The 14,189-nt window shown below is 41.4% G+C and overlaps 1 protein-coding gene across 2 annotated transcripts in view; it reads right to left on the bottom strand.

Moving 5' to 3' along the window:
• Window positions 1-11,591, bottom strand: part of NFATC2 (nuclear factor of activated T cells 2) — a 138,772-nt gene extending 127,181 nt beyond the window's left edge. For both annotated transcript variants that reach the window (XM_040435477.1, XM_040435479.1), the window contains exon 1: window positions 11,350-11,591. In XM_040435477.1, the coding sequence (XP_040291411.1) occupies window positions 11,350-11,416 (67 nt within the window). In that variant the 5' untranslated portion in view covers window positions 11,417-11,591. The remainder of the gene's footprint in view (window positions 1-11,349) is intronic.
• Window positions 11,592-14,189: the final 2,598 nt, after the last annotated feature.

Raw genomic sequence — 14,189 nt, 5'->3', positions numbered from 1 at the left:
CAGGAAAACAGAGCAGCGGGAAGGACTGGAGTTTGTTGCTCGAAACTGCAGGGTAGAAAATGGGTGATATGGATTCTTTTGTTATTTTAGCACCTTAAAGAGGTTTCTGTGATTATCATATTGATGACGTATCCTCAGGATAGGTCATCAGTATGGGATTGGCGGGGGTCCGACACTCGGCATCCCACCAATTGGCTCTGGTGAGTGCAGCGGCCTCCTCGAAGCTCACTAAGCAGAGTGCCGTTCATTGTACAGAGGCTGTGCTTGGGTCTCACAGCTCGCTTCCATTCACCTGAATGGGGCTGAGTTGCGTCTAGGTCATGTGACCGATGAACGTGACGTCACCGGCCTAGGAAGAGCATTAAGTACTCACAGAGTACCGCGGACTCTTTGTACAGCTGATGACAACCTGAGGATAGGCCATCAATATGTCAATATGTAAACCCCTTTATTTGGCAAAAAAAATAAGATTTAAATTCTAGGCCAGATCACCCAGCCCTGGAATAGGCCATCAATATTGAAGTCCTTGGAAACCCCTTTAACACTAAGGTAAGATCCATATCATTTGGTCATATTTTTAGTAGAATTTTTACTTTTCATCCGAGCTCATAATTATGTATTTCCAATTACTAAAAAAAAAATACAGGAAAATACTTTTTGATACGTAGATCTGAATTCCAGCATGGATGGATCAAGTTGCTAATGAATTCACCCGTAATATTTATACCTACCTCAAAATAACGCTCTTTGGTGACTGCCGCAATGATGACTGTGGTAATGGCTGCTGTGAGGGTTTTAAACCCCTCCAAAAACAGCACTAGCCTGGTATTTAAAATGCTTCTTTCATCTCCCTTGTTTGGTTAAGCATTGAATAAGCCCAGTGTTTCACCCGAAACCCACAACATGGGCTGGAAAAGTAGTGTAGCAGTCAGTGAAAAACGCAGGCTCTATTTGAGCTGGGCACAATAATTCATTTCACTGGACGTAAAGGAAAATGAAATCTTGAGAATGAAATGACTCACTCATAGGTTTTTGGCAACGGAGAGAGAATTCCATAGCAGTTGCCTAATCTGCTGATAACTACCAATTGGCTCATCGCATATACATCACATATCTGTTAAATATGCTGAATTGGGCATTGTATAATTATGTAAGGGGGAGGCGTAACAGAATGTGCTAAGTATGCCCTTCTGAAAGTGACCTCAGCAGAGTTCCCCACCGGATGACCACAGCAACACATTGACGTAACCCACCCGGCTCGGTAAATATTTGCTCGTAATGAAGAGTTATAATAATTCATGATATAATCGTGTTCTAGTACCTGTATAAAAGCTCTTCTCTACATTTCTTAGATTTTATGCCTACTTTCATTTTGTATTTTATTAATCTTTTACCAAAGTCAGAAGTTTCTCCCAGGAGATACGATGATATTTTTTATAGAATGATAGGAAATATGCACGTGAAATACATTTATGCAAATAATCTCGTGTATAGATGCTCTATTTGGGCATGGTTATGATCACTCTAGCTTAGCACCATTGTCTATTGGAGTCTAAGGTAACATAGTAACATAGTACATAAGGCCGAAAGAAGACATTTGTCCATCCAGTTCGGCCTGTTATCCTGCAAGTTGATCCAGAGGAAGGAAAAAAAACCCTGTGAGGTACAAGCCAATTTTCCCCACTTAAGGGGGGAAAAATTCCTTTACGACTCCAATAAGGCAATCAGAATACCGGTAACTCCCTGGATCAACAACCCCTCTCTAGTAGCTATAGGTAGTCTGAAATCGACACCCTATCACATAGAAAGGTCATTCTGTTGCTCATTAGTTTAAATGGCAACTATGCTGCTACAAAATGGCTTCCAAGTGGAGATAGTATCTACAGAATGATATGAACACCTTGGTCCATGCAGGTTTTGTGAGCTGTTTATCAGGCCTAAAGTATATGCATGACCTGACCTTCCACCCAGTGCTCAGGATATCAGAATGACTTTACAATCGATGTTGGGTAGAGGCGGTGTGTACGTGAGAATACGAGTACAAAGGACACAAATGATTAAAACGGTCTGCCAATAGTATTCACTTAGAGGGAGGATCATACATGTCATTAGGGACATTACACTTCCTATCTTTATGTCTATTCCAGCAACTTGGTAATATATCATTCTCAGTCCTAAGTAGCCATATAGGAAGCTGAAATACAAACATCTTGAGCTCTGAGAGGACGTGGAAACTTGTACTGCCGTTCAGAGATGGTTAGTAGCTCTCTTATACTTGACATCTTAGGTTTGCTGCTCCTCTCATGGCCCAGGCCATCAGAGCTCAACATGCTGAACGTGACTGGAGATGTTAGACGTTGGCTACATCCAGTAATGATCAAAAAGACTTTTCGATTACGAGAAACGCAAACACAAAGATTCTATGGCGGATTAACGTAAAATAGTGAGCCGCAATATATAATACATGGGCTCGTCATTATATCCACTGGATTGTCTAATTTAGCCTTGAAACCCACAGTACATGCTTGATTGTCCATTAGGTCTCATAACCCGCTTTTCTCAACGGACAGTCGTTCTCTGCTCTGTAGTCGGTCAAATATGCCTATTAAAGCAAGCATATCTAAGAGCCAAAATCAAAGTTATTAGTGAAATGCTTTTAGAAGAGGTCTACAAAGTGTCTAATGTATGTTTTGTGGTTAGAAGAGGTGAAGTACACATGGCTTCCTAATACGTTTTTCATCCCCATGATGCAGCCTGATGTGTAGAGTAATTGAACAGGACATCTCCAGATCTGAAAGGAGGAACGGTACAATAGCATTAATCAAAAGGCATAGCTGCCGAAATTCACCACATTCCATCTGATGAGTAGATGGGGATTAGACCTCTGGGACCATCACTGATGCCTAGACTGAAATGGCTATGATGTCCAGTAAAGCATGGCGGACACTTTTCAAACCACCACTCCTGACCAGGCACTGGTTCTGGTAACACAATGCCGCCTTTCAAGTAAATGGAAATGTGTTGCTGTTCCTACACAGCACTAAGTAGGAAGGGGTATAGTGTAAGAAAAAAAATATGAAAAACACTACTTTTACACCCTTTCATTGAGCACATTTTTAAGGTGTGGAAATATACTAATGGTACGTTCACACAACGGAATAGTTTCCAATGTGTATGACCTGCAGCAGAAATCCCACACTAACCCTCAGATTTTTGGCATGGATGTGGGATGGTTTGAGGTTTACACTATCGCAGATTCACAGTAGGGTTATTTCCATTGTCATTCAATGGGGGTAATGCTCACATTTCCCACCTAAAGAAAAGTGACAGTCCACTTGAAAAAAACTAACAAACAATGATTGTAGAAAAAACTGCTGGAAACTGGTGCGAAAATCTTCCTGTACATGTGAACTGAGTTGTAAAACCTAATTCACATACATGGGATGCAGACTACACATGTATTAGGTCTCATGCACACAACCGTATCCATTTTGTGATTCGCATATCGCGTATTCGCAAAATATGGATGCGGTCCATGTGGCGTACGCATTCCTTTTGCAGACCTATTGACTTCAATGGATCCATGGTCCGCATTTTGTGGACATATTCGATCTTTTTTCAGAACAGACATGCGGATGCGGAAAGCGCATTGATGATTTCTGTGCTTTCTGCATACATATGTCCATTTGGCAAAAAGTCCTATACTTGGCCGCAAAATGTGGAACAGGGACACATTGAAGTCAACAAGTCTGCAAAAAAAGGAGACTCAACATGGATGGTATCTGTATTTTGCGGATCTGCAATTTGCGGCCCGCAAAATACATGCGGTATTTTCTGCTGCATTTTGGTATTTGGTTAAGTTGGGCCAGTGTATTGCCCTGGACTAATGTATTGTCGGCCCTGCCTACATATGTTGGCCCTGCCGAATTCTGTTGTCCTTGCCTACATATGTTGGCCCTGCCTACTTCTGTTGTCCCTGCCTACATATGTTGGCCCCACCTACTTCTGTAGTCCCGCCTTCTGCCAATTTGGACCTTCCTACAACATGGGGCCACTTTTACCTTTTTTTCCAGGGCCACTTTTAATTCCCAGTCTGCCCCTGCATGCCAAACTCTGTGTCTGATTCCCTTGTGTGAACATAGCCTAAATCGGCAGATGAAAGATCATCCAGTATCCCCCATAACTCTACCACCAATTAATTATTTGTTAATTTATTCTTCCTTCTTTATTTTAAAATCCACTCCACTATCTGAGTGCCATGCATTTTTTCACTAGCTTCTCCAACAGGACATTCTTGCTTTCTCTGCATAGTTTGTGTGAATAAGAGGACCCTTTGCTGAAAGCGGTACTGCCTATGCCAACATGACTGACAATGAAACACAGGCAGTACTATCTGTGCCGGCATTGCATGCGGAAGTTGACCGCTTCATTACACTGAAACCTAACCACACGGACGGTGGTCACTTTATGATCACATAGGCTGCTATGCAGCAACCATTATGTGCACATTTGTCCTATAATATGGTAAAAATACACATAGGACAGGCGGTTTATAAAGTCGGGAATCAAAGCAAAAAATTTTCCCCCTGATTTTGGTCTAACATTTCTTACCATCTTGTGACAGATGACGTGTTCAGCTCGAGTTGCAAGTACTTTGCTTTGGCAATTCAAAATTGTTTCCATTTTGTTGGGGAAATATGAACTTACTTATTGCACCCCCCATAAGTCCTGTCGTGCCAGGGCAGACCAATCTCTTTTTGCCAATCTTTGCTGGCATTAAGCACATCAAGATCACATCAGTTCTGTCAATTCTTATTTTATATGTGATTTTTGTGTGATAGGGATAGGCTTGGCTCTGTCAGCTGGAGATATTTAGTTTGAGACTGTAGAAACGCTTCTTCCTTGTGATTTAAGAAACCTAGGAGTAAGAGCCTTCTGGCACCCCTTTGGCTTTGCCTGTTGTGTGTTACTGGCACCAGGCACAGCTAAAAATATCCAAGTCTTAAGTTAAAACACATGACTTGTGAATATCAAGTAAATGTGTCTCAAGTCATGTCAACTGACCGTCAGTGAGTCTGACTAATTTCAGGCCTTCATCTCATCACTAATAAGTATCAGCTGTTTTACCGACTCCGCCAGTATCTAAATGATATAAAATCCATATTTCAGTGCCTGGGAGGAGGAAATGTCATTGTTTTCTATCTTTCTTCTCTCTGGTGTCCCCCTTGTCAGTGACATATTAGCATCTCTGTATCACGATCCGTTCCTGGCTTATTTTTACAGCTGCTTTAAGTTCTTTCAGCATCTTTTGGACAAAAATAGTATAATACTACCAACAAAGGTAATACAAGAAGGTCTACTGGTGATTGCCATGAGGTTTATCTCGCGATTCAAAGGGCAGAGGGAGGTGAAGAATAAATGTACTTGAAAGTCGTGCAAGCAGTAGTGATTTTTCACCAGTGACAGGTTGTACTCCCGTCTCCTTCCTGCCTCTCTCATTAGTCAGATGCAAAGCCATCAAAGTGTATGACCTACCGATAACTTAACCTCCTTGTTACCGACAAAACGGATGGCCACGGGTTTCTACAATTGGTAAGGATAGTATACTGATAAAGGTTGTCCTTAACATCATCTACCTGGGCACCTGACATGATCACAGCTTGCACTATGCCTTGCTCATAAAATAAGGTTTATCACAGAAAACATCAGTTTGTAGGCCATACTTTAAAGGGGATGTCCATGCTTTTAAATGAAGAGACATACATGATGAAGCAAGGTACAGACTGCACTTGATATCCATGAACATAGACACAGAAATAGCACAACTCTCGATCACCATTGCCCAACCACAATACAATTTGACAATACATGAAAAACGTATAGTCAACATACCAAGTACCCTCGATTCCCCCCATGCTGCTTTTTTTCTGGTACCACACACCCCTCACCCTTCACTGCTCTCAGATGGACATAGTGCCTATGTCATTTATGTTGGTGTACCCACAGTCAGTAGGAGAAGGGAAAGGGCATGTCTTAGACTTTTTCTATATTGCAAGGGGAAGTCTGAGGTGATGGCAGTTATCTTGAATGGGAACCAAAATGGACTAGTAGAGGCAGCATGGGAGGAACAGAGGGCACCAGGTATGTTGACTATACATGTTATGGAAAGTCAGATTTTAAGCTTGACTGAAGGCTCACTTTAAGCTTTACTTCCTGTAATAAATCCCAGACAAATTATGTAGATTCACAGTGGTTTCAAGACTGATATCCCATCATCTCTGTGTGTGGCTGCAAACCATCATGTGTGTATGTCCTTCCCTTAGGCCTCATTCACATTTGCGTGCTAGACATGTGCTAGACGGACCAAACACGGATCCTTCATAGATGAAACATGACGGAATTTTCCATGGACTTCAAACGGAAACATAAAATGGGAACGAGGCCTTAGTTATGGTATCTCCTGTGGTTAGCAACACCTGAGCATACAGGTCAGTGTATGGTTTCCCCCTTGTGGCATTTTAATGTACAACTTTATACAATCCAGCATCAGCTTTTTCTTTCAGGCTTGATTCTGTACTTTCAGTCACATGAGTACCAAGTTTATACACCACACATTAATAAAAGCTGTCACTGACATTTTTAGGGGAACGATATGAGAGTTAAAAATGGCGCACGTGTATGTTGCCCCAGGAAACTGTAGGTAAATTTGTCCTTTTCTATATAAATGCACCCCCAGTAAGCCATATGTATGGATTTTCACCTTCTGCATAGAAATTGACCAGCAGGACAGATCCTTATATTCTCAGAATGTTAGTTTCTACTACAGATTTTCACTGCGATTCTGCCACTCTCAAAGTAGAGGGATGAAATCCACATGTGGATTTTGCTTTACATTTGCCCCAGGATTTGTAGTGTAAAACTCCACCACATGCACAGATACTCTTAACCATTGTGGGTTGATGAAGGGGCAGTGAAACTGCACAGAACACTGTGTCACTTTGACTTTGCTTAGAGATTTCCATATCTTTAAAGGGAACCTGTTACCAGTTTTATGGTGTCCTAACTGAGGGCAACATAAATAAGTGACTGATTCTCTTAGCAAAATGCTGGGTCACTTTCTTTAATTGACCCAGTCAATCTGCCAACATCTTGTATTGAAAAGCTCCAGCTCATAATGATGAGTCCTGAATATTCATGAGCTCCTTACTCTCCCCGCCTACCTGCTGCTGATTGACAGTTATTTTCCATATGAATCAGCAGCAGGTGGGCAGGGGAGTGGCTATAGCTCTGAATTAAAAAAACGCTGGACTCAATGACATCACGCTGGTCTCAAATCAGCTCATTAGCATGCGGCATGTGGCATCTTTGTGTGTATATTATGAGGTAACCATCTGTCACACCAGTAAGTGAATACATCTAAGGCACTTTTTAGTAGTTAATGATTGTATATAATTAGTTAGATTATAATCAAATATCCACATGACAGGTTCCCTTTAAGCTAGGTGATCCTGCTGAAATCAATCGGACAGAAATGGATGAACATTCTGGTTGAATGGTCACTGGGGCATAACTTAATTTGGGTATGGCCAAACGTCAGGTTTCTGCATGGAGTTTTGAAAGCCGAAGTCAAGAGTAATGACTTAAAATCATAAAAGTAGAGAAAGTATAAAGAACTAATGCAACTTCTCTTTTTTGAGTTCACTCCTGGTTTTGGCTTCCAAAACTGCATCAGGAAACCTGACTATGTGGCTGTAGCCAAAATGAATTATTTTCCTCCTTGAGTCTGGAGATTAGGCTTCTGCAACCAGTATTGGCTGTGCTGAAGAGATTCAAGCCTGTGCACCTTCTCGACAATTAAAATGCAAATGTGAGTGCCCAAACCTGCCTATACAATGTCGTTCATTTGCATACTGGACATCAGAGTCCAGGATTCGTTTTTGGGTTGTATGTAAAAGATGGGAATATAGGCATGCATTTAGCTGTGTCCCATAGCAGATTCTAGTGGAGGCATAAAATCACTTAAAGGTTTGTGGGCACGAGGCTTCCTGGTTCTAAGTACAGCATAGAATTTAGCAACCTTTTCTCAATGATATGTCAGCTCCAGAGCTGAAGTGCTACTTAAATATTTTCTGGGCCACAATAAAAGGAGAATTAGTGAGGTACCCTATTATACTGCCCTCCTCTCGGTGCCAGGTCTGAACAGCTTGAGGGCTGACTTGTGCCCACTATGTATAGAGTATGACCTGATATGACCTTTGTGATAGAATTACTTTTGTTGGGGCAGACTGGATAAATGTTAGTTCAGGCCCCGATACACTAGCAGAATTAATGATATATATGGTTTATATTTTAAACGTGGAACAGGTTTTTAGTACTGTGTATATAGACTTTCCAAGTGTTTATCCTTAGGATAGGTCATCAGTATCTGATCGGTGGGGGTCCAGCTCCTAGCACCTACCGCCTGTCATCTGTTTGAGGAGGCTGCAGCGCTTCGTTGAGTATCACAGATAACAAAGCGCAGTGCCATCCACTGGATAGCGGTAGTGTTTGGTACTGCTGCTCGCCCTCATTCAGTTGAATGGGACTGAGGTGCGCCTAGGCCATGTGACCGATGAATGTGATGTCAGTGGCCTAGGAAGAGGCTGCGAGGCTCACTGGAACAGTTGTTCGGCAGGGGTCCAGCTAGTCGGACATCCACCAATCAGATACTGATGACCTATCCTGAGGATAGGTTATTAGTATTAATCACCCCTTTAATATAAATCCATACAGCCATAGGAATGAACTTGGGCTGTTGTGGCCCATATAAGTGGACTTTGGCGTTGAAGAATATTAGTAAAGGCGTTTTCGCTGTCACACAATTGGATTTTCTTTCGCTCATTTTGATACAAGTACTTTTTTAATGTTAATCTGAAATATTCATCTGTTCTCCTCTAATCATTTTCTGAAAGTAATAATAATATTAACTAAAGAGGTATTCCATACAATATTTTCAATACACAATAGGGGACAAACGTCAGATCGGTGGGGTCTAGTCACTAGCACAACCACCTTAGCTACATACTTTTTCAACCATTGTCATTGGGGAGAATATATTTGGGTTTGTAAAGAGACAGTAAGAGAATACCTTCCTTAAGTAATAATAGGGGGAATTTCACATAAGGCCCCAGAGTATATATAAATATATTGTATATAGCCAATTCATCGGTGATCTGTAAACCCCACAGATTTCCAGAATTTGGGACCCCAACTGCAGCTAGGAGGAGTTTGAGTGGAGCCTCACTGGGGTCTCCCGTTTTGGCAATTGGTGGGCGTCCCAGTATTCAGACCCTCACCAATCTAGAATTATCACCTGCCCAGTGGATAGGTGATAAATGCTTTTTCTAATATAATAAAAGATAGCAGCCACTATGGCTGTGATATGACATGTTTGAGATGTGTCATTGTCCTTGAGTCCTCTGCAGTATACCTACCTTGAATGGAATGTCTTATATGTATACTGTATATACTATATAAAGATTTTTATAGAATAGACCCTGGGTGGTCGCTATATATCAGCCGCCCCCCCCCCCCTTATTTGTAAAAAGTTCTATAATTATGACACTTCAACTATAAGCAAATACTTGGGGAAATGTCTCTTTAAAACCTTCCCTGTGAAATTTATGATCTAATCCAAAAAATGACTATATAATAAGACGCACAGTGTCCTCCGCTGTGTATTGAGACAGGAAAATGAGTCACTCTGTTTGGCCCACAGGGACCAGCTCATGGAAATGGGTCTGTGAGGTGCAGAGGATCTCCTCGACAGGGTAACTCCTAGGCTTGGAGTCATATCTTCCAGATAACGTTGGATCTCCTTCAGAAAGCGAGTGGGAGAATCCTGGCAGCCATACTTGCCCCAATAGCCAAAACCCTAAACTATTATTAATAGGTGTTTTTTCCCCCAAACGGAATTCCCTCTCGCATCTGCCTGATGGTGACCTAATTATGGTAAAAAGACATTCTTTCCAGCTACCAATGTGATGTACGTTTACTCTGTAAACCCAGACTGGTTGCTGTGTACACTAAATCTCTTGTAATTATCCGCTAACTTCTGACCGGCCGCCACAAGAACTCACACAAGTGAGTGTACTGTGTCCCCCTCATCACCAGGGCTCCTGCATTTATCTACCTACTGTTTACTTTACATCAGACTGCTAAAATAATCTACGGTTACTTGTATAGTATACTGCAAAATAATTACATAAGGGATATTTTATTTATATATATATATATATATATATATATATATATATATATAAAACGAAGAGTTATATCCCAATGTCAATATTCAATTGCAAATCATTTCTGTAAGTTATGACTAGCTGAGGCTCTGACATGTAAATGCACAACATGTGCTTAATCTCGGTGCATACATTTCAGAGTCACTGGGTCAGACTTATTCAAAATGTTGTGTCACACCCTGACCATGCATAGGAAGCAGAGCTGCCGGTAGTCGCAGCTAAGAGCTAATTCATTTTTAATATTTGATGCTGTTTATTGTGGGTTTTTATAGCTGTGTGTCTGTTACGTTCATAGAGACAGCGGATGCTAGTGGCTCGTCTTCAGTTGTACCTCACTGGAATCGGGGTATGTATTCCATGTCTGCAAGGTTCCCACAAATCAGGGTCTACAGGGCTACGTAATACTAAATAGTGCATTCAAGTTCTAGTGAAAGCAGCATCACTGTAGTTGATTATGGTAAGTGTGCTGTAGGATATTCATGTTGTCTTACATTAGTACCAAACACACAAATTATACAAATTATATATGGGTGAAAAATCTACACACATTTGTACACATATATATGTGTTTGTATGTGTGTGTATATGTGAATATATATATATATATATATATATATAAAAATAATGGAAGTGTACAGCTATATAAATATACATATATTATAATGTAAGTATAAAGTATATAGCTATATATATATATATATAATAGAAGTGTACAGCTATATAAATATATATATATATAATAATGTAAGTATAAATTATATAGCTATATATATATATATATTTATAATGTAAGTATATCGCTTACATATATACACATAGGAGTAACATTTATAAAAAATACTTTGACCTCTAAATAAAATTTTTATGATACTACTAGGCTTACGTGTAGGCATTTGTCACAATGCTATAATCGCTTAGAATTACATATATATATATATATATATATATATATATATATATATATATATATTCACATAAAATAATAGCACCCACACTACAGAGGTACCTGCGTACAGGCTCACCCTGTCAGCTCCCATCCCAGCCCCCTTGTTAGACATTGACGTACCTTGATCCATAGACCGCATTATGTAGTGATGATACTGTGCTAGTCTGCAGGCTGCTTCTCTCTGCATTTGAATACAGAAAAATACTTTATAAAAATAAAAAAAATTATTGGTATTTAATAAAAGAAAAATCTTCAGTGGTTCATAGTAAACCAATGCTGCTTCTCAAGAGAGAGGAAAAAAATGGGGAGGGGGAGGGAGACCCTCTTCAGTTTAGGAACTCGGAGGAGAGGAACCAACAAGGATGAGAGCTTGACATGAAGTGAGAGCAGTTGTCTATGATCTAGGTTACTAGAGAGGGAAAGGCTACTTCCTTCCCCACTCCGAGTGTTTATAGTGTTTGAATAAAGGGATTCCCTCACTGTTTCCTCCTGTTTATCCCATTGCTATGGGAACGTTTGGATCTGCTCCATCTTCTAAACTGAGGGCTTTCCTGCAAACTTCACACTGAGGAATCCATGACGTCTCCCAGCCCTGGGCCAAGCCAGCTCTCTGAGGCTCTCTCAGTATAGCAGTACAAGCGCTTAATTGTTGAGCGCTGAGCTATGAGGGAGAGAGGAGGAAAACTACCCAGTAATATATTTGTGAAAAAAGAGAGGGAGAGAAAAAATGTTGTGTGTACTCATGCTAATAAAAACTGCCTGCACAGCACAGCTTCTGTTTAGGTCCATTAGCGTTGGTAGGCCGAGCAGTGCCATTACATCACCTGTAATCTAGCAGTAAAAAGGGTTAACTAACAATCGCCGGGCTGTCAGCGTCTGACTGTTAACGTTTTCCCCTCAGGTTACAAATTCTGAGACAATTCTAAGTGGATTTCACACGTATCCTATCCAAGAAAAAAGCTGGACTACAAGGGGGGGTAGCTCAATACATTTTTATATATCTGTACAGCGCCCCCACACAGGGGTGGACATATCTCATACACCACCTCTGCTGCCGCACAGGGGTCCCGTAGGTAAGGGGGGACTATTCCTACCCTAACAGTAGCTTCCTACTATTGACTACAATTTCATGGCTCACAGTTACTGGTAGACAGTTTCTAGACTAGACTGGAGTAGGAAGGAAAGTAATAAATAGAACATCATTTTTTTCTGATATAATAGGCACTTTTTTTCTGCTCTCCTATTATTTATATATAGGGGCCACCTGCTGGTGTTGGAAGGTATTACAAAAATGGCATGGTGACCCACGGCCCAATTCCAGATTATGGCTGTTACAATTAATACTGCACTGAGGCTTAATTCTAAGTGGTTACCGTTCACTCAAGTAGAAGGCGCAGTAATTACATACAATGTTACTCAATGGATGGCGGCTCTTTCACCCTTGTCTCTGGAATCAAGAACGGTTCCTGGGCTCTGTGTGGGGCTGGCTGCTTACAGTCACACACAGTGCCCTGAACCCTCCAAATTTCTCCCAAAATAGGGGATAACTACCATATCATGGGGGTTCTACCCCTGAGACCCACATGATCATTAGAATAGGGATCCTGTACCACTCGGGGGCCCCCAACTAAACGTAGTGGCAGGTCAGGCATGCAAACTGCCACTCCATTGATTTCTAGGAGAGTTCAGAAACTCCAGTAGAGATGAATGGAGTGACATGAGCAGCAGTGCCCATGCCTGACCTGCCTCTTCATTCATTTTGTGGTGTTCCGAGGCGTATGGAGTCCCCATTCTTGCCATTGATGGGACCTCCACCACTCTTATAGTTATCCACTATCTTGTGGATATGGGATAACTTGTAACAACCGGAATAACCTTTTAACTAAGCCATGTCCCAGTGGTCCTCTTCACAAAATCACAGTTGACGCTTCCTCGATCCTTACGACTAGACCTAACCACCCCTTTCTCACACACCGGAGTTCTCTGTTGTACAGTCCACAACCAGGGCAACGCATTGACTGCAATAGACACTGTTTGCTGAGATCTGAGATACACTTTGCTAATGGTGGCAGAAAACATGTTAGAAACTGGCACAAAGGAAAATTAATCTTGTCTGAGACTGTTTAAACGTAGACTAGACAGTCTTAAGATCAGCCAGGTTTATCACAATGGTTCAGGATGGATGACAAATCTGGCGCACCTTTAGACAGTTTAGTCTAATGGTGTATTTACACTCCACAACTGAGCAGGCAATGATCGGGAAGGAACAGTTCGTTCCCAATAATTGCCTGCTTGTCAGAGAAGGTGAGAGCTGCATTTACATGCAGCAATCATGCCAATCCGTAAAACTGTAAAGACAGGTGGTTGCCATGTGGCGCTGTGCCAAACTGGAGTAGGGATAATTACCAGGAGACTGTATAAGGGTTAATGCGCGCTTAGTCTCAGCCTGGTTTCTTAGACTGCATGGAAGGGTGAGCTTTTGATATCTGTTCACATGGGGTAGAGCTGCATTATGCCTATGAGTTGATGGGGTCTTAGCCTGACAGTAGGCATGTTGTTGGGCTGCTGGGTCTTGCCACCTGCCGGGGCTTTGTTGTGGCGACAGTGGTCAAGTGCCAATGCATCAGATTAGAGTAAGGACCCACATGAAAGAGGCCACGTTGATGTGGTGAGTGCGCCTATGCATTTTGATCACCATCTTGTGGACATGTTTGTATATTATGCTGAGAAGCAATAAATAAATGCATGGCTTGTAGATGTTCGATCCATGTCTTTTTTTTACAGACTGTCATACATGCAGAAATCACCTCGAATGTATGGGGACAAGCAATCGCTACTGCAGTCGCTCGTCCCCATACATATTCAGTTTCTGGGCAGTAGATTGCTGTTCACACAGCACAATCTGCTGCGCAAAAACAGGTGATCAGCGGCTCATTTACACAAGCCAATTATCAGGAAAG

The sequence above is a fragment of the Bufo bufo genome, chromosome 6, assembly GCF_905171765.1.
Source record: "Bufo bufo chromosome 6, aBufBuf1.1, whole genome shotgun sequence".
NCBI classification, from domain to species: domain Eukaryota; kingdom Metazoa; phylum Chordata; class Amphibia; order Anura; family Bufonidae; genus Bufo; species Bufo bufo.
This window is presented reverse-complemented; position numbering and strand designations above follow the sequence as displayed.